General features: G+C 48.9%; 1 protein-coding gene across 1 annotated transcript in view; it reads left to right on the top strand.

Annotated features, from left to right (window-relative positions):
- The first annotated feature begins 8,196 nt into the window (after positions 1-8,196).
- Positions 8,197-23,705, top strand: part of LOC149522215 (killer cell lectin-like receptor subfamily F member 1) — a 33,323-nt gene continuing 17,814 nt past the window's right edge. The window contains exon 1 of the mRNA XM_089771508.1: positions 8,197-8,269. Coding sequence (XP_089627634.1) covers positions 8,197-8,269 — 73 coding nt within the window. The remainder of the gene's footprint in view (positions 8,270-23,705) is intronic.

Genomic DNA, 23,705 nt, shown 5'->3' with positions numbered 1-23,705 from the left:
CATGGTGCTTACACTGGTCCTTTGGCATTATGATGCTCATTGAAGTGGTCACCAAAAAGTTGCCTTTTAATAACAAAAAATTTGGTCTGCAGCATTCATCAGACCTCTAGGCTGGTCACCCTGAGCTCCAGGCCACCAGGTGGAGCTGAGTGAGTCCCTTCTAGTTTCAGGGTAAGAGTGGAGAAAAGGAGTGTAGGGATACAAGACAGGACAGAACATGAGGAGGCCCAAGGCCTAGGTCAGGGGAGAGTTAGCTTTCCTTGGCCTTCAGCTGGTCAGGTTAGGGAGATGATGTAGTATACTAGGAGGAGGGAGAAGGGATTGAAATCATGAAGTTTTTAAAAAAGAAAAGTTATAATTTTAAAGGGCATTACCAGGCCAGAATCATAGAAACGTAATGTCAGTCAGGGTATGTCTACACTACAGCGCTAATTCGAACTAACTTAGTTCGAATTAGTTAATTCGAACTAAGCTAATTCGAACTAACGCATCTAGAACTAAAAACTAGTTCGAATTAGCGTTTTGCTAATTCGAACTAGCATGTCCACATTGAGTGGACCCTGAACAGGGCTTAAGGATGGCCGGAAGCAGTGCCGGCAGGGCATCAGAGGAGGACTTAGAGCGTGGAGATGCTGTCTCAGGCTAGCCGAGGGCTGTGCTTAAAGGGTCCCGACCCCCACCCCGGACAGACAGTTCTCAGGGGTGCCCCGCTTGAAAACCAGTCCTGGCTTGGAGTGCCCGGAGTGCCCACACTGGGCACATCACAGCCCTCGGCCATCAGACCGGCTGCACTTGCCGCAGGCTGCCATCCGGGGAGAGGGGGCAATTGGGGGACTGCAGGAGAGCTTCCACCCCCAGAAGCCCACAGAGCCAGCCCAGTCCTCCCCATCGGGGGCTCGTGCCCCATTCCTCCCTCACCTCCTTCCACTTACCCTTTCCTAGCCCCTTTTCTTGATGTACAAAATAAAGGACAATTGTGTTCAAAAATGGAATCTGTCTTTATTGAACAAAACTGGGGGAGACTGGGGAAAGGAGGTGGGAGAGGGGAAGAGAGAGGCTGGGAGAGGGGAGGGCAACTACAATGATCAGGGGTTGGGAACAAGTCCCATATGAAGGGAGGCTAAAGAAACTGGGACTTTTCAGCTTAGAAAAGAGGAGACAGAGCGGGGACAGGATAGAGGTCTCTAAAAGCAGGAGTTGGGTGGAGAGGGTGCATACAGAAAAGTTCTTCATTAGTTCCCATAAAGAAGGACTAGAGGACACCAAAGGAAAGGAATGGGTAGCAGGCTTCAAACTAGTAACAGAAAATTGTTCTTCACAAAGCAAAGAGTCAACCTGTGGAACTCCTTGCTGCAGGAGGCTGTGAAGGCTACAACTAGAACAGAGTTGAAAGGGAAGTGAGATCAAGTCATGGAGGTTGGGTCCATGGAGTGGTATTAGCCAAGGGGTAGGAGTGGTGTCCCTGCCCAAAGTTTGTGGAAGGCTGGAGAGGGATGGCATGAGACAAATGGCTTGGTCACTGTCTTCGGTCCATCCCCTCCAGGGTCCCTAGGGTTGGCCGCTGTCGGCAGACAGGCTACTGGGCTAGATGGACCTTTGGTCTGACCCACGATGGCCATTGTAAGCTCAGGGCTCAGGGTCGGGGGTCTCAGTGGACCACCTTGATTTTCATGCACTCCTGCTCCTGGGTGGCCAGGCTGGCAGCTCTCCTGCCCTAGATGGCCACCTTCCTGTGCCTAGTGCGGAGATCGTGGACAAGGTCCACGATGTCCGCACTAGCCCAGGCGGGTGCCCGCCTCTTGCGGTCCCGGGCAAGCTCCCGGGAGCCACCAGCCTGGTCCCGGGAAGAGGGGGAGGGCTGAGGGGCATTGGGTGGGTGGCTCGATCCGTGCCAGGTGCAGGGTCTGCTGGCTGGGTGCTGGCAGGCTTGCACCTGGCACGGGCACCGTAGCCAGCCCGTGCCCCTTTAAGGGGTCCGGGGCCGGGAGGAGGGCATAGAGTTTCCCTGGTGTTGGCCAGAGTGGCCACCAGGGAATCCTGGGAAGCCTTAGCTCCCACTAGTTCGAATTAAGGGTCTACACAGCCCTTAATTCGAACTAGCTAGTTCGAACTAGGCTTAATCCTCGTAAAATGAGGTTTACCTAGTTCGAACTAAGCGCTCCGCTAGTTCAAATTAAATTCGAACTAGCGGAGCGCTAGTGTAGCGCCTATTAAAGTTAGTTCGAACTAACGTCTGTTAGTTCAAACTAACTCTGTAGTGTAGACATACCCTCTGAGCTGTATGATTTGGGATGGCTGCCCCTGGGGCAGGGGGTTCCCTGGATCCCAGGGCCTTTCTAGGGATGACCCTGACATCAGTATTCCCAAAACGCAAATGGAACCCACATATTCCTGGACCAGGGAGCTAAGGGCAGAAGGGTGTGGCTGGAAGCCTTGCAGTGGGGTGGGGCGGGGGAAGGGGAGGAGGTTTGGCAGCATGGCTGTTGTTACACTTCAAAGGCAGAAGCACCCTATCGACTAATCAAATAGTCAATGCAAATTGCATCGACTGTTCAATTAGTCAATTACTCGAAATTTAACATTCCTAGTCAGGGGACCTTCCCTGGTCTGTCAAATTCCTTCGTTTGCGACCAGTCTGGTCCCAAGGGTGCCAGATCAGAGAGGTCCAACCTGTACCATCAGAAGTACATGTGTATTGATATAACTACATCTATATCTTGGCTTTTGCCAGTATAGTATGACGAGATTACCAAAAAGTCTCACCACTGGTATATTACTACACTGGCAAAAGTTTCTAGTGTAGACCTGTTCTTAGGAGGACAGCTAGTAAACAATTAACACCACTGATTGAGATGTTGTTACTTTAGGATTGCTCAACAGGGCTTAGGAGAACTGTAATCCTGTTTTCCTCCAAGATCTTTGCATGCACATGAAGCCTTTAAGCTTCTGATTTGTAATAGTTCTATTTCTAAGAAGCTTGTTACAGCTGAAGTGAAGTGAGTTACTGACAATGCTAAGAATCATAATCTTGAATATTGGGAGACAGGCCAATCCTCACCTACAGACAACCCCCCAGTCTGAAGCAAATACTTCCGACAGGTACACACTATACCTCAGATACACTCACCCAGAAATCTACCCCTGCAACAAACCCAGTTGCCAATTATGTCCACATATCTCTACAAGTGATACATGATAGGCTCTAACTACAAGCCACAACATCAGCAGCCCTTACAACTGCACACTCTGTAATGTGATCTATGCCATCAACTCAAGTGCCAGCAATGCCCCTCTGCCATGTATATTGACCAAACCAGACAGTCTCTACAATAAAGAATAAAAGGACACAAATCAGACCTCAGAAATGGTAAACACACAAACCTGTATGAGAACATTTTCACCTTCCTGGACATTCAATAATGGATTTAAAAGTAGCCATTCTTCTACAAAGAAATTTTGCCACTCAGTTACAGAGAGAGACTACAGAACTGGAATTCATTTACAAGTTTGACATTGATATATTTAATCAAGTCCAGGTTGACACATGGGTCCTATAATAGACAGGAAACTGTGTTTGCAGTTATATATGCCCTGAATTATGGTATTTCCACTCCAGCTCATCTGATGAAGTGGGTTTTACACAGGATCATGAGCTTTCATGGGTATTTATTACTCTGTAAGGTGCCACAGGACTACTCTTTATTTTTAAAGTTACAGACTAACAGGGCTACCCCCTCTGAAACTTTAGTCCTAAATATTAGCAATAGAAAATGTATTGGCCTTTATCTTGTCCAGACAACAATGGTAACACTTCCAAGCAAGCAGATGTTAACTAGGTTAAGAATACTGGCATTAAATGCCTTTAGTACCTACACAAATATGACATGCAGCATGCCTAGATGCTGAATGGATATCAGTTATAAAGCTTTACTCCAGTCAAAGGACATGGTTAATCATGTTATACAATGCAACAGTATTGACTGTATTTAACTTGGTGGAAGTTCACATAAAAGCACCCACCCTGACCAACTCTTAACCAATGTCTTCAGTTAAGAGTAATGCCCTGGACATTTGGATAAGGCCTCAACCGCCTATAGCTTTTACTCAGGAGTCAAACCACTAGCTTAGAACCCAAATCTGAGGCTTGGCTGACTCTGCAGCCTAGGACCAGTTCCCCATCTTCTCCCTTCCCTACTCACCACTGGGAAAACTGCAGTTCAGTTGCACCTCCTGATTTCACAGTCCACATACTGCAGGGGCGAAAGTGTCATCAACTGATGCAAAATAGTAATAGAGATTTTGTCTTTTGTTTCAACTGATGCAAGACAGAGAACAGATGAAGGAAGGATTATCACAGCTTGAAGGGAATTGTGGATACAGAGGCAGATTTGTGGGGAGACCCCAATCAGAGTTAACTGAACAGTCCTAAATCAGACTGGCACACTGTTAGCCCCAGTTCCAACACCCTTTCCAGTCCCCTGCAAATCCCCTCACTAATCTGCTAGTCCCCACTCCAGCAATTGCACTTCTACTAGAGCAGTTTGGAAGTTTTCCAGCAAAGATTCTTCCAAGCACAGAAAATTTAAATTGTTTACAAAAGGGTTAAAATTTGACAAACTTCTCGATTTGAATGTAGTGTGAGAGTTTTTAAATTGAAATGTCCTGTTGTAATGTCAGAATTAAGATTCATTTTTTGATTCAGAGCAACTATTCATTTTGACATTTTAATTAATTTATAGTAAAAAAAATAAAAATCAAAACTCAAAACCAAGTGTTTCAATTGAGGTGAAATTACTTCTGCCCAAATTGCTGGACTAACTTTTTTTTTAATTGACTGTCTTGATTCAAGAAGAGAAGATGTCAAAAGCTCAAAGTTCTCACAGCATTGGAAAAACTGTTCCCCTCTCAGCTCAATCCAGAACATTTCCCTGTCAGCCATTCCTGGCTTCTGCAGGGGCTATGATATCCTGCACTGTCCATACAGACTGAAATAAGTTTTGTTTTTGAAATTTTTCACCGATCAGAAAAGTTATTTAGAACACACTGTCAGGGTTTTTGTTGAAAATGAAAGAATTTTCAATTTCTGGCAACCAAATCACCAAAATAGTCTGGCTTGTAACAAAAATGCAAAACTGAGGTAAACAGAACAAAAAGTCTCATCAAAACCTCAAATTAACAAATGTTTCAACCAGCTCTGCTAACCGCCAATCTGCTTATTGAATGTGCATTGCCAGAGTCCTATTTCCGTTCACACTTCTACCTCCTTAGTAACTCCCCCGACTCTGCAGAGCCGGCCAGTCCTGCCCTGCATGCACCTCCTTCTCTTTCCCATTCTCATTCTGACTCTTTCTCTTCCAGAACCTTCCGTCCCTACACACAGCCCTGACTGACTGTCTTCCCAAAACTAAGAGCCCAGAGTTTTCCCCCAGCCCGGGTGACATAATTGACTCACTATTTTGCCCATCCATTTTCTAACCCACGCCCATCCCACCACCATTTCCTGTAATTGCACCGGCCCCTGCAGAACCTCCCCCCACCTCCATTATCCCTAATTAACAGCCAGGCTCTGCCCCCAAGAAAATGTAGTTTTTCCAGAACCTTCCATCTCTATATTCATGATGGGCACTAAACCCCCCTTCACTAATAAACCCCTCACTTCCCAACACTGTCCTCCACACAGCACCTCCCACCCCCTGCTAGCCTGTCCCTGCCCCCACCTTATTAACTACCCCAGCCCTGCCTAACTCTCCTCCACGGCCCCAGTGATATCCCTGATAAACAACAGACTCCCCACTGCCCTGGTCCCCATACCCCCTTCCTGCCTCTGCCCCAGATGTCTCCCCACTGCAGCCCCCTGCCTGCCCAGAGACACCCTGGCACCTCCCAGAACTGCCCCCCCCCATGTGCCCAGCTGGCAGAGGCTGCTCTGCACTGATGGCAGTTACCTCCCCAGATACATTTCCACCCCCCACTGCTTCACAGGAACCTCCTCCCGCCCCATGGCCCTGACCCACTGCCAGTCTGTGCCCCACGGACAGTGCCCCCTCTGCCAGCCCCTCCCCCACAGCCCTGCCTAACTGCCAGTCTGTCCCCAGAGCTCCCTTTTACAGCCCCTCCTCCCTAACTGCCATTCTGTGCCCCTCATCCTACAGACAGACCTACCCCCCCATGGCCCTGCCTAACTGCCAGCCTACCCCCCCGACAGAGCCACCCCTCTTCCTGCCCTTCCCCCATGTGCCTTAACTGCCAGTTTGTGCCCCACAGATTCCCCCTCCCTCAGCCTCTGCCCCATGCCCCTAACTGCCAGTTTGTCCCCCACAGAAAAAGCCTCCTGTACTATCCTCCCCCACATTCCTAATTGCCAGTCTGCCTGCCACAGAGCCCTCCTCTTCCAGCCTTTCCCCCCACATTCCTAACTGCCAGTCTGTGCCCCAGAGCCCTGCTCTTCCAGTTTTCCCCCCACATCCCTAACTGCTAGATAGTCCTTCCACAGAGCCCCATTTTCTAGCTTCTACTGCCACATCTCTAACTATCGCTGTATTAACAGCGGTAATAAAAGAAAGAACAAGTGATTTTATTCTTCCCCTTCCAGCAGCCAGACCCTTTCCCTGTTACTGCCACCAAAAGCCCAGAAGTTATTCTCTCCCTGCTGGTTACTTTATACTCTTGCAACCCAATGCCCCCCAGCTAGAGTCTGCCCCCTTCCTTCTGCTGCAACCTCTGCTCTGATGGCAGAGCCCTGGGGTCCTTTCCCCCCAAGCTTAGAGAGATTTAACCCTGATACCTCCCCTGAGACTCCCCCAGTGTTAGGAACCAGGCACTGAGCAGTGGAGTGATGCCAGGGGAGATGGTCCCACTGATTAGATCGGTCACAGCTGGGGTGGTGAGGTAACCCAACCCACTCAGCCATGGGCAGCAGCTGTTTTGCCTCTAACACTCCTCCCTTTCCTCTCTCTTCATCTCCAGCACCTGCAGTGCTAGACAGGCCTGCCAGCCTGACCTGTGTCCAAGGGCCTCTCTGAGGCTTCTACAGAAACCAGACATAAGAAAATCCCTCTGTGCCATGACTAACCATCCCCCTATGGAAACCCAGGGCCGGCTCATTCCCTACAACCCTTCCACCAGGCTTCTGACCTGCCTGATGCTATGTGTACCCAGCCACAGGGCCTCAGCTCTTCCTCCTATGACAGACGATTTCACAGCCCAACAAACCCATCACAGTTATCGAGTTTTTCCTCAGCCTCTCCTGTAGGGACAGACCCTGACCCACATAGGATTAGGAGGAAGAGCTCAGACCCTACAGAGAAAAAAGGTTCCCCCAGATCTGGGAAGGGTGGGGGGAAAGGCAAAGACACCACCAGACAGACAGGGCGCCTGAGCCTGGTAGTTGGAATAGCAGAGTCTCTCCAGATCTCATTCAAACATGGGAGGTTATAGAGACAAGCCCAGGCGCCCCAGAGGGGAAAGGCCTTCTTCATCCTGGCTCACAGAAGAGGCGGGAGAACCCCCCCAATCTTGGCACACACTGTGGGGGACAATGGGGGATGCTGGCAGAACCCCAGTTATAGTAGATGGTAGAATTGACCAAATTCATGGGGCACTGTAGCACCTGAATATAAACAATACAGGAAGGATACATTAGTCACATTATAACATTGTAATCCCAAGTAAGGGGATAGCTCCCTCCAGATCCTTGCAAACCCAGGAGAGGGAAGAACATGGGGGCGATAAATGCTCCACCCCTGTTCTCCCCCAAACCTGTGCTGCTCACCCCCGTGCCCACCCTCCCACTGCTCTACGCCCCACCTGTTTCTCCCTTACCTGTGCCTCACCAACCAGTTCTCTCCCTTTCTCTACCACCCAACCCCATTTACCCTCTTCCCCATAAATCCTCTCCCCACTTCCCAGCAAGCATTGGCAGGTACAATGTATTTTCTTTTCAAACCTAGTTCAAGCACTGTCAGGGAGAAGCTAGCAGGGTCTAGTGATGGGCTCAGACGTGTGTGGAGAAGGCGGAAGAGTTGGGTGTCACTTGTGTTCAGAGCCTGCGCTTCCTGTGGTTTCTCATGGGGAGGGTCCGTGCTGCTTTAGCAGGTGAGCCCTGAGCTGCAGAACCTGGTGGTCAGTCACTAGCTGTTCTGTTCCCTCCTCTGAGTACCAGCTGAAAAGGATTCACAGCCGGGACGAGTCTGGCCAATGGAGGACGAAGAGGGTTATATGGCATTAAACTTTCGCCGGAAGGTGAGAACACGTCAACCTGAAACCCAAGGTAAGTGACTTACTGTCTCCCTGGGTATCCATTCCGGACTCTGCCTTTACATGGTACCTTGCAGGGAGGGGACAAGGGAAAACATCTCTTGTGAATGGAAATTCTGGATGTGCCATTGTGACACACCAGTGATGGCAAAGATAACTGCCAGGGGATGGTGGCAAGAGATGACAAAGTGAGGGTAGGGCTGTCTGGTGGAATTGCACAGGAATCCTGGGCTCTGCCTTAATTAGAGTAGGAGCAGATTCCTGGCACCCTGTTAAAGTCCTAGCCTTCACCACATCCTCTAGCAAGGAGTTCCACAGGTTAATCGTGAACTGCATGGAGAAAAACTTGCTTTTGTTTGTTTTAAACCTGCCGCCTATTAATTTCATTTGGGACCCCTAGTTCTTATATTGTGGGAATAAGTAAATAACTTTTCCCTATTCACTTTTTCCAAACCAGTCATGATTTTATAGACCTCTATCATATCCCCTCTTAGTCTCCTCTTTTCTAAGATGAAAAGTCCAAGTCTTTTTAATCTCTCTTCATATGGGACTCGGTCCAAACCTATAATCGTTTTTATTGCCCTTTTCTGAACGTTTTCCAATGCCAATATATCTTATTTGAGATGAGGCGACCACATCTGTATGTAATATTCAAGATGCCGTTGTGCACATTTAGTGTGATATAAAAATCATACTTTACAGTTTAGGTTATTTTTTGTATTAATTGGTGAGACTTCTTACTGTTTATATTAGCCCATTCATTTATAAGTCTATCCCCAAGATGGCAAAATCCTATGGCCCTTTCATAGATCAACTCTATATTTTAGGAGTTGTCAAACTTCAGCTCCTGGCCCATCAGGGGAAACAGCTGACATGATAGAATGTGTTATTTTGTTTTTTTAACCTGGAGCATCTGCAGGCATGGAGTCCTGCAGCTTCCAGTAGCTACAAATCACCATTCCCAGAAGCAGTGGCCAGCATGACCGTTGGCCTACACTGATTTCCACAGCTCCCATTGCAATTTGCTGTTTCCATCCAGCCACTGGGAACCAAGAGGCTCTTTGCCTGTGGATGTTCCTGGGAAATAAAACATTCTGGCACTTCAGTGGCTTCTCCTGATGGGCCAGGAGCCAAAGTTTAGTGAGCCTTAATTTAGGTTAACAATGTAGACCTGTTGCTAATCAGACCTCTGCTGTTTTGTACTTCACTTTTTTTGCCAAAAAATTTGGCTTATGAATGAGTACATACAGTACTCGGACCAGTAAATGGCATTGCTAAAGCTCCAGATAATTACATGTGAATTATATTTATCTCGTGGTCCCCAAAAAAGACAAAGAGGGTTCTGATTGTGTGACATGCAAACATACTTCAAAGTTAACTTCTGGGGAAAGAACTGGTTTCTATAATTTATACTGAAGTCAGTTTCCAAGAATTTTTACAGAATCTAAAGGCCAGGTAAGATTTTATCCTTAGCTAAGGAAACCTGTTTTCCCCCTTGGGTCTCAAACTTGGTTTTGTATAAATCTAAGGGACCACCTATTTGAACTTCTAGACATGTCCTCCTAACTACAGTTTTCAAGGAAAGTGATATTCCTAATTACAGTACTGTCACTTCTGCCCAAAATGTCTCTGGACTATTTTCTCTCTGTACACGGTCTTCTCTAAAGATAAGGTGAAACCTCATCAGCGTCTTCTCTAGGTTGGTTCAGATTTTCATATCAATCAACTTGTGTATTTTACCCCAAACTGTGCACACATTGGGATGAGCAATGGCTATATGCATAGAATGTGGGATGAGCATTGGTGTCGCATGTGGACAGGAGCCCGCAGTTTCAGCAGTTCACCCAACTCTTCATGGCTGTCGTGGACCAAATGAAAGGATTTCTAACTTTTGCGTAGAGACTCTCATCTTGGATATCTTGTATCCACACACCTTGTATATCAGGATTTCAGCAGCTGACAAATTGATCATTCATTTCCCAAGATTGTCAGCATCCTCAGTGCCATTCCTAGCTCAGATCCCTATTCTGGACATCTGTTCACTAGGTACAGAACTTACGTCTCTGTGATTCTGGTCTGGTGCTGCTTGTGTTCTAAACAATAACTTTTTGTTGATTAAAACATCTTGTTGTCAATCTCTGCCGGCCCCTCCTTATTTCAGCTACCTAAGATGCATACTTCAGCCCTTATTATACTCTAACACAATGGAATTGTGGCATGTTACTGTGAAGAGAAATCAATGTGTGGCTTGCTTTTCAGTTGAAGGCATAAAAATGTTATCCAAATATGCAGTCTGTCTCTCAGTGGATCTGTTCTTCATGGGCATTAGGAGATGGTTAAGAGGCTTTCTGTCATACTTTCCTTGCTTTTTAAGATTTGCTTTGGTGTGGGATGTGACTGTTTTGTGCATTAAAGCAAAGATTTTGCTAATGGAAAATTATACCAAAGAAAAATGTTGAAATGATTTTAACAATCCAGCTAACAAACTTGCCGGGATTTTTTTATGCACATCAGCTATGTCTAGACTGGCATGATTTTCCGGAAATGCTTTTAACGGAAAAGTTTTCCGTTAAAAGCATTTTCGGAACAGAGCGTCTAGATTGACACAGACGCTTTTCCGCAAAAAACAAATCTCAGCTGTCTACACTGGCCCTTTTGCGCAAAAGTTTTGTGCAAAAGGGACTTTTGCCCGAACAGGAGCAGCATAGTATTTCCGCAAAAAGCACTGATTTCTTACAGTAGGAAGACAGTGCTTTTGCGGAAATTCAAGCGGCCAGTGTAAACAGCTGGCAAGTTTTTCCGGAAAAGCGGCTGATTTTCCGGAAAAACTGGCCAATCTAGACACAGCCATCTTGTCTAGATTTATGTTGTGGAAACTGACTTTTTAAAACTGGCCTGTATTTTTGAGTTTTGATTGAGGGTTGCAGGACTAGACTCTCTAATGTATAGCTCAGTAGTCTCCAACCTTTTTAAGCATGAGGTCACTTTTTGAATTTAAGTGCAATCCAGGGTCTACCTCAAACCCAAACACCATTACCCTACCTCCTTCCTGTCCCTTCTCCGAGGCCCCACCCTTGCTCACTCCATCCTCCTCCCTCCCCCATCCTCACTCACTTTTATCTAGCTGGGGGCAGAGGGCTGGGGTGCAGACTCTGAGCTAAAGGATTTGAAGTGTGGGAGGGGTTCTGAGCTGAGCCTGAGGCAGGGAGTTGAGGTGCAGGAGGAGGGTCGGGGCAGGCTCTGGGAGGGAGTTTGGGTGCTGGGGGACTCAGGGTTAGGGCAGTGGTTTGGGGTGCAGGAGAGGCTCAGGACTGGGGCCAAAGTTCAGAATGCGGACTCCAGCTGGGCACTGCTTACCACAGGTAAGGGGTCTAAGGCAGGCTTACCCCTACCCTGGCCTTGAACCACTCCCAAAAGCAGCCAGTAAATTCTCTCCATCCCTGCCCCCACCCCTCCACCGTGTGGAGATGGGGTAGAGGGTGGTGGAAGGGGCACCCTGACATCAGCACTCCCCTTCCTCATCTTCTTGTGCCCTGCACAGCAAGCAAGAGGTGGGGGGCATCTCCAAGTCAGAAGGCAGGAACAGCACTGCAGTGCTGAAAGGGGCAGATGAAGTGCTGGTACTTGATAGCCTACTGGCCAAACCTTTCAAGATCACCTGTCAAAGGCTCCAAGATCTACCAATAGATCCTGATCTACTAGTTGGTGAGCACTGGTATAGCTGCTTTTATTGCAATTCTCTGTGCACTGACATATTTAATATATAGCAACATTATACAACATGTTAGTGTTTCTAAACCTTTTTTTATAAAGTGCACCTTTAAAAAAAATTATAAGTACCCCCAGTACCTATAGTTTTCAGACACACCATTTTTTCCTACCACTGCAACACATTTGTTTAAATAACTTAATCGTAGCTGGGTGGGCAATGACATTTTTGGGTCTAAAAAGTACAAAATAATAAAGCGCTGAATTTTTGTTTTTTCTGCACATTTTAGTTGTGTTGATGTATCCTCCAGACTTCTCTCGAGAACCCCTAAGGGTATTCATACCATTGGTTGAGAAACACTGTCTTAGAGCAAGATGAGAAAAACAATATAATAAGTACAGTGCTGGAATTAGAGTTCTCTCTCAGGTGCCAATAACAATTCAGTAATACAACCCTTTGAAGGGACTTGTACACTGAATACTTATTGTACAGAGATTTAGACTCTAGGCATTCCTTAGGCGACTGAACAGGCTCAAGATATGTCTGATGTGACTAAACGTTTTGATGTTGTGCCTCTAAACCCATGTTCTCATTTAGTAACTTCCATTTGAGTGGGTATTTGTGTATTTCATATTCTTTACGGAAATATCTGAGTTATGTATATTTATAAGCCCTTATAGACTAGATGTTTTATGCAAAATAATTCTTGTAAGATAGCATTGAAAAGCTTGTAATATACTGAATGTGTATATTCTATTTGTATGTCTGTATCCTTCCTCCAATTAAAGTTAGAAATATGAAGAATAAATCTTTTTCCTAATCTAGACAAGGTAAGTGAGGGCTTCAAGGAACTTAAGGACTCAATACTCAGGACAATGATCTGTGAATAGTCTTGCTTTTCCTTTAAGTCTGGATTATGGTTGGTCCTGCCAGAACATGGCCACATCAGCTGTTGCTGGAAATCATTTTAGGTGCTGTACTTTTCCACTGGCAGTGTGGAACACAAAGGATTGCCACCTTTGGCAACAGAGATATAAAGGTGGAAACCAAACAATAGGGGGCAGCTGCCAGACTCCAGAACAGCCTTGTTTGCCATCCGAGATGTCTGCTGCTTCTACATAGAATGGAACATTAAGAAGGTTCAGGCCCAAGTTGGAAACCAAGAAAAAATAATTAGAACTACTCTTTAGGATAAGAAATTATGTGTAATACGTTTCCTAGAGTATTAGCCTTAGCTGGCAGGTTAGTTTTATTTTGTACTACCAAGTGAGGCCTGTAGTACTGACTGGGCAAAGTCCAATGAAAAACAAACATAATTATTTAATTAGTGTTTTTCAAAGTGGTCCACAGACCCATTCTGAGAAAGCAGCCTGGTAGCAGTTTGTTTACCAGTTCTGCAGCCATGGAGCTTCATGGTTCTGAAGTTGTGGGAAGTAGCAGCCCAGGTCATCCTGCTTCCCACAGCTCCCCTTGGCTCCAAACAGCAAACCACAGCCAGTGGGAGCATCGAGACCCCATGGCTGTGGAGCTGGTATGTAAACAAACCGGAATGGCCCAGTAGCTGCTTTCTCAGAGTGGGTGCACAGCAGAGCCAGCCCAAGGTACGGGTGAGGTGGGCTACCGCCTGGGCGCTACCTCATGGCGCTGCCAGGCTGGGCAGAGGTGGCACCATGCGTGTTCTGCTCACCCAGGGCGGGACCATGCATGTGCCACGCACTCGGGGTTGGGGCCACGCATGCACCGGACACCCAGGGGCGTGGGGCATGGTGTGCCCGGGGGGTGTGGCGTGCGCGCATGCGTTGCACTCCCGGGGGTGGTGCCATGCTCCCGGAGCCTGGGATGTGCGAATGACTCGGGCCAGCCCTGGTGCACAGACCACTTTGAGAAACACTGATTTACACCATTCACCCAGCATATTCCGGTGTACAAAGTAGCGCATTCAGCTAACTTAAGTGGCAGGATTGTTTATGCAAAATTTGGTATCTGCAGGTACTTGGGAAGTAGGACTTTATTTTGCACAAACAAACTCTTAAAAATATGCAGTAGGTAATAAGTTAGTAGAGAGTTCAAAGTAACACTTGCAACCACTTAAATCCTACTATTTATAACTAATAAAATGTTTATTAATAAACCCAATGTAAATAATTGTCACTTGGGGGAGGCAAGCAGCTGAACATCTCTCTCTCTCTCATGATAAAAGGGGCAGGACAAGTTAGGAGCTTGATCTGTGTAAAACTTTATTTGGCATTTACCTGCGGTTCAGGTCCCATTGGGCCTGTGTACCTGAGTGTTGTGTCAAATCCCTTTTGACTGACCCTTCCCAGAGCTGAGCTGATCTCAATATTTGTGTTTCTCTGATGTGGGCTCTGACCCCCAACTCTGTGCCATTGCCGGAGAAGACTGGGGGGAGGGGAGGGGATGACTCAGGAGAAGTGGGTGGGTAGGTGAGCTCAATGGTATTTCAGTCCATCAGGTGACTATCTCAAGGGGAACTTTGTGAATAAATCCATCGCAGTGTTGTGACCCCTTCATTTAAATGTAGCTCTGCAAAACTCACAGTAGTTTGCTTCTTTTCAACAAGAGGAGGTGCAAGGTGACAACAACAAAACTCTACACTTCACAGTGAAGTTCCTCAAACTCCACAGCACAGCTGCCTTGTTATAAACATTGTAACACTTGTTGGTTTGGGGTGTGGGCCTGCACATCCTTTTTATCACTTGTAAACCACTAATGTTGCACATTTCTGTGCTGTCTGCCTCTGTTAAGGAACCAGACCATTGCTACTAGCTGCTCTGCACGTTCTCTCAGGGTTTCCAAATCACTTAAGATTTTGCTTAACGATGTACAATTGCATCCAGCTCTTTACTGTTGTGAGGCTGGTCATTTGAAAAGCTTTGGTTTTCAAAGTAGGGCGGGGGAGGGGAGAAGCTGGCCTATAGGCCAGATCTGCTCCCCCTCCCCATAATTCAATCCGGCACTCAGGGGCTCCAGTGGAATGCTGCATAGGGTCAAGGGGCAGTGTATAGAGACCTCACTCGCAGCACAGGCCAGATACTTCCTGAACCTTGTCGTGCACATAGGAGAGGGGGCAGGCATAGGGGAAGAGACCAGAGGGAAAAGCCACATGGAATCAGACACTGGAGCCCCTTCTCCACACCTGGTGGCAGCTGAGAAACAGCTGGAGCCCCTTTGCAGCCTGCAGGGGCCTACAGCAGGGAGCTAAACTGGGCAGCCTCTTCCTGCAGTATCTAGTCCCAGCCAGATGCTGCCTACAACTCCTCCTCCTGCAGATAAGGAGGCATGGGAGGGACGTGAGGGAGTCACTTGCATGAGTGGGAGGAAAGAGAAACCCCATAGTCTCCCCCACCCTCTTGTTTCCTTGGTCCCAGCACCTTCATCACCTCTCACCCCAGACCTTGACACTCCAAATTTCCTCCACCACCACGTGTTAATTAACATAGCTGAAGTTGCATATATTCCTTTGACCTTATCCCATAGTGTAGATCTATTCCAAGTTATGAACTTACACCGTATAAACAGGTGCTGCAGTATAAAGTTTATTTAAGCTTTATACTCCCACAGCACATGCAACCATGTAACTGTTAAGATTTTCAGCTCTTATATAGTTATCTTTTAAAAATGACTTTTAACATCTCTATTTGCAAGTGACACACAAAAATAAATTCTTCAACTCTATTTTGCACTGATTAGGTCTCAACTGGAATATTGTGTTCAGGCCTGGGTCTCCACATTTCAGGAATAATGGAGAAATCAAAGTTCAGAGAAGAGCAACAAAAATGATGAAAGATCTAGAAAACATGACCTGTGAGGAAAGACTGAAAGAGCTCGGATTGTTTCATATGGAAGGACCAGAATGAGAAGGGAAACAGGAACAGCTTTCAAATACCTAAATGGTTGTTAGAGGAAGAAGGAGAAAAATTATTCTCCTTAACCTTTGATGATAGGACAAGAAGCAATGGACTTAAATTGCAGCAAGGCAGGTTCAGGTTGGACATTAGGAAATACCTCCTGTCAGACCAATTGCCTAGGAAGGTTCTGAAAGCACCATCCCTGGCAATTTTTAAAAGTAGATTAGACAAACATCTGTCAGGGATGGTTTATGGATCTTGGTCCTGCCACGAGAGCAGGAGACTGAACTTAATGACCTCTCAAGGTTCCTTCTAACTTTATAGTTCTATGAACCTCTCTGTACCTGCTCCAGTTTGAAATCATCTTTAACATGGGCGATGAGAATTGCCAGAGAAGATCTCATCCGAGTCTTGTACAATGATTACAGCATTTCCCAAGTTCCCCATCTCTACAGGAAATGCCTTGCCTGACTCATCCTAGGACTGAAGTGACCTTTTTCATAGCTGCACCACACCGGCAGCTCAGTCATCTTGCGATTGACTAGTACTCCCAGGTCTTTCTCCTCCTCCATCACTTCCAAGTGAAACTATATTCTTCATGCTAGGCCCTTGCAATTTGCATTCTGAAATTCATTCTATGTCTATTAGTCCAGTTTTCAAGGTCACCCAGCTCTTCTAGTATATTCCATTCCTGCAAAATGGCAATAAGCCCCAACTTTGTGTCTTTCACAAATTGTATTAGCACACTCCCTCTTTATGCAAAGGTCAGTAATGAACATATTAAATTAAATTGGTCCTAAGATTGATCCTTCAGAAACTCCACCAGTAACCTCTCTTCAACTTGACCCAGTGTAGTCTTCCCTTTACCCAGTTCCCTAACCCACCTTTTGATTTTTGTATTCATCCTCACCTTCCCCAATATAACTAATAATTTCCCATGTGTAATTGTATCAAATGCTTTACTCAACTCCAGGCAGATTAGCTCTCCTGTGTTTTTCTTTATTTAGAATGGCTCTGAAATCACCCCCTGCTCTAACAAATTAGATTTCACCCCTGCCCCCCAGCCGGGGACAGAACATTGACTACTTTAGCATCAGACTCAGGATCATACTTGACAGACAAGTTTATTCCTCAGCAACTCTACAACTGCATGTGGCTAATTACTCAACACTCCTAGCCAACTGCTATCATACAAGCTATTTGAAACTCCAGGACCTCCAAGAAGACCGTCCAAGAAGACCACATGATGTGCCACATCGTGCTCTGGACATGACAACTCCACTGTGACCTGTAACACTGGGGTTCCAAGCCACGGGTAGACTGATGGAATTCCAACTAGAAATAGACGACCTACCCTCTGACAAGCCACATCTGTTTGCCAGTAAAACTGATGACACTTTTACACACCATAGAAGAGTCATGTACAGCTCTCAGGACCTCAGCCAAGCAAGCACCAGAGGTACAGCCCCTATCCAAGGCCACATGAATCACACAGACAAACACATAAGCCCTATGATGTCAGACAGAGGCAGCAAAAAGCCAGACTGCAACGGCAATAATAATCTACTGCAAGCCAACCTTCCACATCCAAACAGTAAATCTGAAAGTTTGGGTTGAGGCTTGAGCCACATCCTCACCATACCACCATCTATACCATGGGTTCTCAAACTGAGGGGGGTGAAGAAATTCCAGAGGGGGCACGAGGTGACTCAGCCTCCCCCCCATTGAGTTTTGCTGCCCCACTCAGTTCCTTTTTTTCCCTCAATACGTTTTGCTGCTATTTTTTTTGGCGGGGGGGGGGGGTGCGGGTTCTTCAAAAAATCAAGAAGGGGGGCATGATGCCGAAAAGTTTGAGAACCACTGATCTACACCATGTTACCTGCAATTCATTCACTGACTAGGATTCTTTTTTCCAATGCTGGACTGAGATAACATCTGACTGGTAAGTTCTAGAGATCGGTCATTTAGGTTATTCTATCCCCTTCATGTCCATTCCTCCCCATTCCCAATCTCTCATCAGGGACCCCTCTCACAAGAACTTATTACAACTGGAAATTCAACATCTGTTGCAAATTGGGGTCATAGACTCAGTCCTCTTACCCTCCCAAGGAAGAGGGGGTTCTATTCAACATATTTATTCACCCAGAAGAAGCCAGGGGGTTGGAGACTATACTATAGCTCAGAAGACGCAAACACATAACAAATCAAAGATTCACAATGGTCACTTTTGCTGTTTAATGCCAGTATGATGACTGCTAAGATTGGTTTTTAGTCTTCGACCTCTATGACACTTACTTTCACATAACTATCCATACAGCATACAGACTGGCTATGTCTACACTGGCATGATTTTCCAGAAATGCTTTTAACGGAAAAGTTTTCCGTTAAAAGCATTTTCGGAAAAGAGCATCTAGATTGGCATGGATGCTTTTCCGCAAAAGCACTTTTTGCGGAAAAGCGTCCGTGACAATCTAGATGCGCTTTTGCACAAAAAAGCCCCGATCACCATTTTAGCCATTGGGGCTTTTTTGCACAAAACAGTACTGTGCTGTCTACACTGGCCCTCGTGTGCAAATAATTTGCGGAAGAGGGCTTTTGCCCGAACGGGAGCAGCATACTATTTCTGCAAGAACATTGACGATCTTACATGAGATTGTCAGTGTTCTTGTGGAAATTCAAGCGGCCAGTGTAGACAGCTGGCAAATTTTTCCTCAAAAGCAGATGATTTTGCAGAAAAACTTGCCAGTCTAGACACAGCCACTATGTCTATATTTTACAGGTAAGCACCAGTCACTACTAATTCTGTCTCAGAGAGGTAGCCATGTTAGTCTGGATCTGCAAAAGCAACGAGGAGTCCTGTGGCACTTTATAGACTAAAAGATGTATTGGAGCATAAGCTTTCGCGGGCAAAGACCCACTTCGTCAGATGCATGTAGTGGAAATTTCCAGATGCAGGTATAAATATGCAGGCAAGAATAAGGCTAGAGATAATGAGGTTAATTCAGTCTGGAGGATGAGGCCCACTTCTAGCAGATAATCTAGAGGTGTGAACACCAAGAGAGGAGAAACTGCTTTTGTAGTTGGCTAGCCATTCAGGGTCTTTGTTTAATCCTGGGCTGATGGTGTCAAATTTGCAGATGAACTGTAGCTCAGCAGTTTCTCTTTGAAGTCTGGCCTTGAAGTTTTTTTGCTGCAGGATGGCTACCTTTAAATCTGCTAGGGTATGTCTACACTACAAAGTTAGTTCGAACTAACGGACATTAGTTCGAACTAACTTTCATAGGCGCTACACTAGCGCTCTGTTAGTTCGAATTTAAATTGAACTAACGGAGCGCTTAGTTCGAACTAGGTAACCCTCATTCCACGAGGATTAAGCCTAGTTCGAACTTACTAGTTCGAATTAAGGGGTGTGTAGCCCCTTAATTCGAACTAGTGGGAGGCTAGCCCTTCCCAGATTTCCCTGGTGGCCACTCTGGCCAACACCAGGGAAACTCTACTGCCCCTCTCCCGGCCCCGGAGCCCTTAAAGGGGCACGGGCTGGCTACAGGGTTTGTGCCAGTTGCAAGGCTGCCAGCACCCGTGCCAGCACACCCAGCAGCTGACACCCCATGAGCCAGCCACCCGAAGCCCTTCCCCCCTCCCCCTCTTCCCGGGACCAGCCTGGCGGCTCCCAGGACCCTACCTGGGGCCACAGGAAGCGGGCGCCCGCGTGGGCTAGCGCGGAGATCGTGGACCTCATCCAGGTTTGGGGGGAAGCCTCCAATGTCCATGATCTCCACACTAGCCACAGGAACGCGGCTGTCTACGGCCGCATAGCTGCCAGCCTGGCCGCCAGGGGCCACCAGCGCAGCCGGGACGAGGTGCGCTGGAAAATTAAGGACCTGCGGCAGTCCTACTCCTGGGCCTGCCTGCCAGGGGCTGACCTGGAGGCGTGCCCCCACTTCCAGGCTCTGGACCGCATCCTGGGGGCTCATGCCGTCCCTGCCCCCCGGGAGGTGATAGGCAGAGGGACCACTCCCAGACACGGAGGAGGAGGAGGAGGGCTCCGAGAGCCAAGGGCCTGCCGGCAGCCTGCCCAGGACCCAGGACCCCCGAGGCACTCCACAGAGCTGCTCGCCTGTGTCGTCCGAGGCCGGGAAGGCGTCCACATGTGAGTACCATCATGCTCCCCTTATGTGTATGGGGGGCTGGGGTGAGAGGGAGCCCAGGGACCATGCGCCTGGGCCTTGCCCACCACGGAGCAGCAGCTGGGGATACTGCAAGGGCCCTGGCCTTGCAGAGGGGGGCTGGGTTTCACACACCTGGGCCCCTGGGGTAATTGACTGCTGTTCTTGTTTCACCACAGCCGCAGCAACTGGACCTGCAGGACGCACCACCCCGCCTGCAGCAGCCGCCCGCGCCTGGGCCAGCAGGAGAGCCAGGAACCAGGAGGACTACCAGAGGCGGCACCTCCGGTTCCTGGAGCACCAGCTCCGCATCCAGAAGCACTGGGTCCAGGAGGACCTGAGGCTGCACTAGAGGAGCTTGGAGGCACTGGAAGAGCAGGGCTGTGCCCTGCGAGGCCACCTCCAGAGCCTGCTCGACCGCTTCCCAATTCCTCCTGCTCCGGCTCCTGCTCCTGCTCCCCCTGCTCCCGCTCCTGCTCCTCCTGCTCCCCCTGCTCTTGCTCCTGCTTCCTCCACACCCCCCGTCCCTCCTGCCCCACCCTCCACAACCATTCCCCACCGACGCCCCCGGACCCGCAGTGTTGCAAGACAGGAAAGGCAGCCGGACCCCCACCCCTGAGCTTTCCTTTCCCTTCCTCCCTTCCCTCCCTTTCCAGCTCCCTCGTCCCAGGTTTCCTCCTCCCCTCTCTCACCCTCATTCCTCCCTCCCCCCACCCCAGTTATGTGAAATAAAAAGACGTTTTTGTTTGAAAAACAGGTGTCTTTATTTGACAGTAGGTAGGGAGGGGAAAGGGGAAGGGGGGTAGGGTGGAAGAAGGCCCCAGTGGGGCATGCAAGGGAGAGGTCAGTCCTCCTCCTCCACCAGGAAGCTCTCCCGCAGGGCTTCCCGGATCCAGACGGCCCCCTGCTGGGCTTCCCAGATGGCGGCGGTGTGGGGCTAACCGTAGTGTCCAGCCATGCGATCAGCCTCAGCCATCCAGGCTGGCAGGAAAGCCTCCCCCTTTCTCTCGCATAAATTGTGGAGCACACAACATGCTGCCACCTCGGGAGGGATGTTGTGCTCGGCCAGGTCCAGACGGGTGAGGAGGCATCGAAAGCGGGCTTTCAGTCGCCCGAAGGCCCCCTCCACCACGATGTGGGCCCTGGTCAGCCTGGCATTGAAGGCTTGGCGGGAGGGATTGAGGTGCCCCGTGTAGGGCTTCATCAGCCACGGCTGCAGTGGGTAGGCGGCATCCCCCACCAGGCACACGGGCATGTCCACGTCCCCGACCCTGATGTGGCGGTCGGGGAAGAAGGTCCCGGCCTGCAGCCGCTGGCACACGGAGGAGTTGCGGTACACCCGGGCATCGTGGGCTTTGCCGGACCAGCCCACGTTAATGTCCGTGAACTGTCCCCGGTGGTCACACACGGCCAGCAGGAGGATGGAGAAGTACCCCTTGCGGTTGACGTACTGGGACGCCTGGTGTTCCGGGGCACGGATGGGGATGTGCATCCTGTCGATGGCCCCCCCGCAGTTGGGGAAGCCGAGGGTGCCGAATCCCCGGATGACGGCATCCGGGTCGGCGAGCCAGACCACCCTGCGGAGCAGCACCCGGCTGATGGCCTTGACCACCTGCGGAGAGACACAGCACAGTGCCTGGGTGGCTGGGAGTGTTCGTGCCCTGGCAGTGCCCCGCGCCCCACTCCCGGAAGCAACCCCACTGGTGGCGTGTAGTACGGCCAGGACAGACCGACCCCTCCGGTGCGGGGAGCTTTTGCCTCCTCCCGCCCCCCTTTGTCCTTGGGCGGCCCATCCCCTCCTTGCAGCCCTCCTGCCCCCGGCGCAGTGGCCGACGAGTGCCATACCTGCATGAGCACCGCCCCGACGGTGGATCTCCCCACGCCGAACTGGTTCCCGATGGATCGGTAGCTGTCCGGCGTGGAGAGCTTCCAGAGGGCGATGGCCACCCGCTTCTGGAGGGGGATGGCGGGCCTCATGCGAGTGTCCCTTCTGTGCAGAGCAGGGGCGAGCCACTCGCAGAGCTCCAGGAAGGTGTCCCTCCTCATCCTGAAGTTCTGGGTCCACTGTCGGTCTTCCCAGCGCTCCAGGACGATGCGGTCCCACCAATTGGTGCTGGTGTCCAGATGCCAGATGCGGCGGGGTACGCCGGTGCTGGGGCACCGCCACAGCCCCCAGGGCAGCCAGGTGGAGAGGCAGGGGGCTGACGTGCACCAGGTGTTGCCAGGCAGCCTCGAGCCATTGCTGGCAGGCTTGCAGCAGCAAGTCCTGAAGTGCACCGGAAGGTGCAGGGCGAGCTCTGGCTCCATGTTGCCACCTGCGGCGGCGTCCCCGAAGGGAAGCACCGACACAGACGGGCACAGAGACCAACGCTTTGCTGTCCCTCGGCGAGGTTGGCAAGCAAGCAGGAAAAGCTGAGAATTGGCTGTCCGGGGGGGTCCCTTTAAGCACGAGCCTCAGATAGCCTCAGACAGCAGCCACACAAAGCAACTACTGACCTGATGCCCTGCCAGAACTGGTTTCAGCTGCTCTTAAATGCGCCCCTGCGTCCAATCAGTGTGGACGCGCTAGTTCGAATTAGCAAAATTAGTTTTTAGTTCTAGATGCGTTAGTTCAAATTAGCTTAGTTCGAATTAACTAATTCGAACTAAGTTAGTTCGAATTAGCGCTGTAGTGTAGACATACCCCTATTGTGTGTCGAGGGAGATTGAAGTGTTCTCCTACAGGTTTTTGTATATTGCCATTCCTAATATCTGAATTATGTCCATTTATTCTTTCCATTTACATCTACCAATGTAATATATACCCTCATGTGCCCACAATGCCCCTCTGCTATATACATTGACCAAACTGGACAGTCCCTACATAAAAGACTCTCAGTGTTACTTCAGACAATCTTAGCTGTCTATTTTCATATCAGCGTGAATGGGAACTGGATACAGCAGCCTTCAAAGAGGTTTTGTGCAATTGGGGTCAGTAGCTTCTCACCTTCTGCTCCAGCTGCAAATGCCACCGGTTTTCCTCTGGGGCTGGCCTCAGGAAGGAATCCCTAGACAACACATTTTTCCTGAAATAGGAAGCCCCCCTTCCTGTACACGGTCCTACCGTTACCCTGGATCCATCGGGTGGTCTTGAAAATCCGACAGAACCAAGCACAGGTCACACAAGTGGTGCCATCGTGAAGCAAGCAGACCAGGTTCCCGTACCTCCAGTGACTGACAGTCCCCACTCCCCATGACTTTTCAACCTCTTATCCCAGCACCACAGTCACAGTCTCCATTCAGAACGGGTAGCTCTTCACCTCAAGGCCTGACTTCTTTATGGATCCATAATGCTGAAACTTGCTGTTCTGACAAAGTAAAAGAAATACCAATTAATAGCCAGTGGGCTACCTGAAGGACTTGTACCAATAAGTGGAAGAAATTCTCCACATGGGTACAACTTCCCACCTTCCATCACATCCTGCGAATGATATTGAACAGTCTCTTTGAACTGAGAAGTGGGTCTTTCTCTCAGCTCAATAAAAGTCCATGTAGCTCAAACCTCAGTACAAACTTAACCAAACTCACCCTAAAACCTCCTTTCCAGCTGCCCCTCCAAACCAGGGCTCTCTTCCACACCCTGGGGCCCCTTCAGGTGCCGCCCAGCCAACAGACCCAGGCCTCTGCTTTCCTGTTCCTTTTGTTAAGGATTGAGAACACTCCCTA

This window comes from Pelodiscus sinensis, chromosome 19, assembly GCF_052426305.1.
Source record: "Pelodiscus sinensis isolate ZL-2025 chromosome 19, ASM5242630v1, whole genome shotgun sequence".
Classification (NCBI taxonomy): domain Eukaryota; kingdom Metazoa; phylum Chordata; order Testudines; family Trionychidae; genus Pelodiscus; species Pelodiscus sinensis.
The sequence above is the reverse complement of the archived record's forward strand: the minus strand, read 5'-3'. Positions and strand labels throughout refer to the sequence as shown.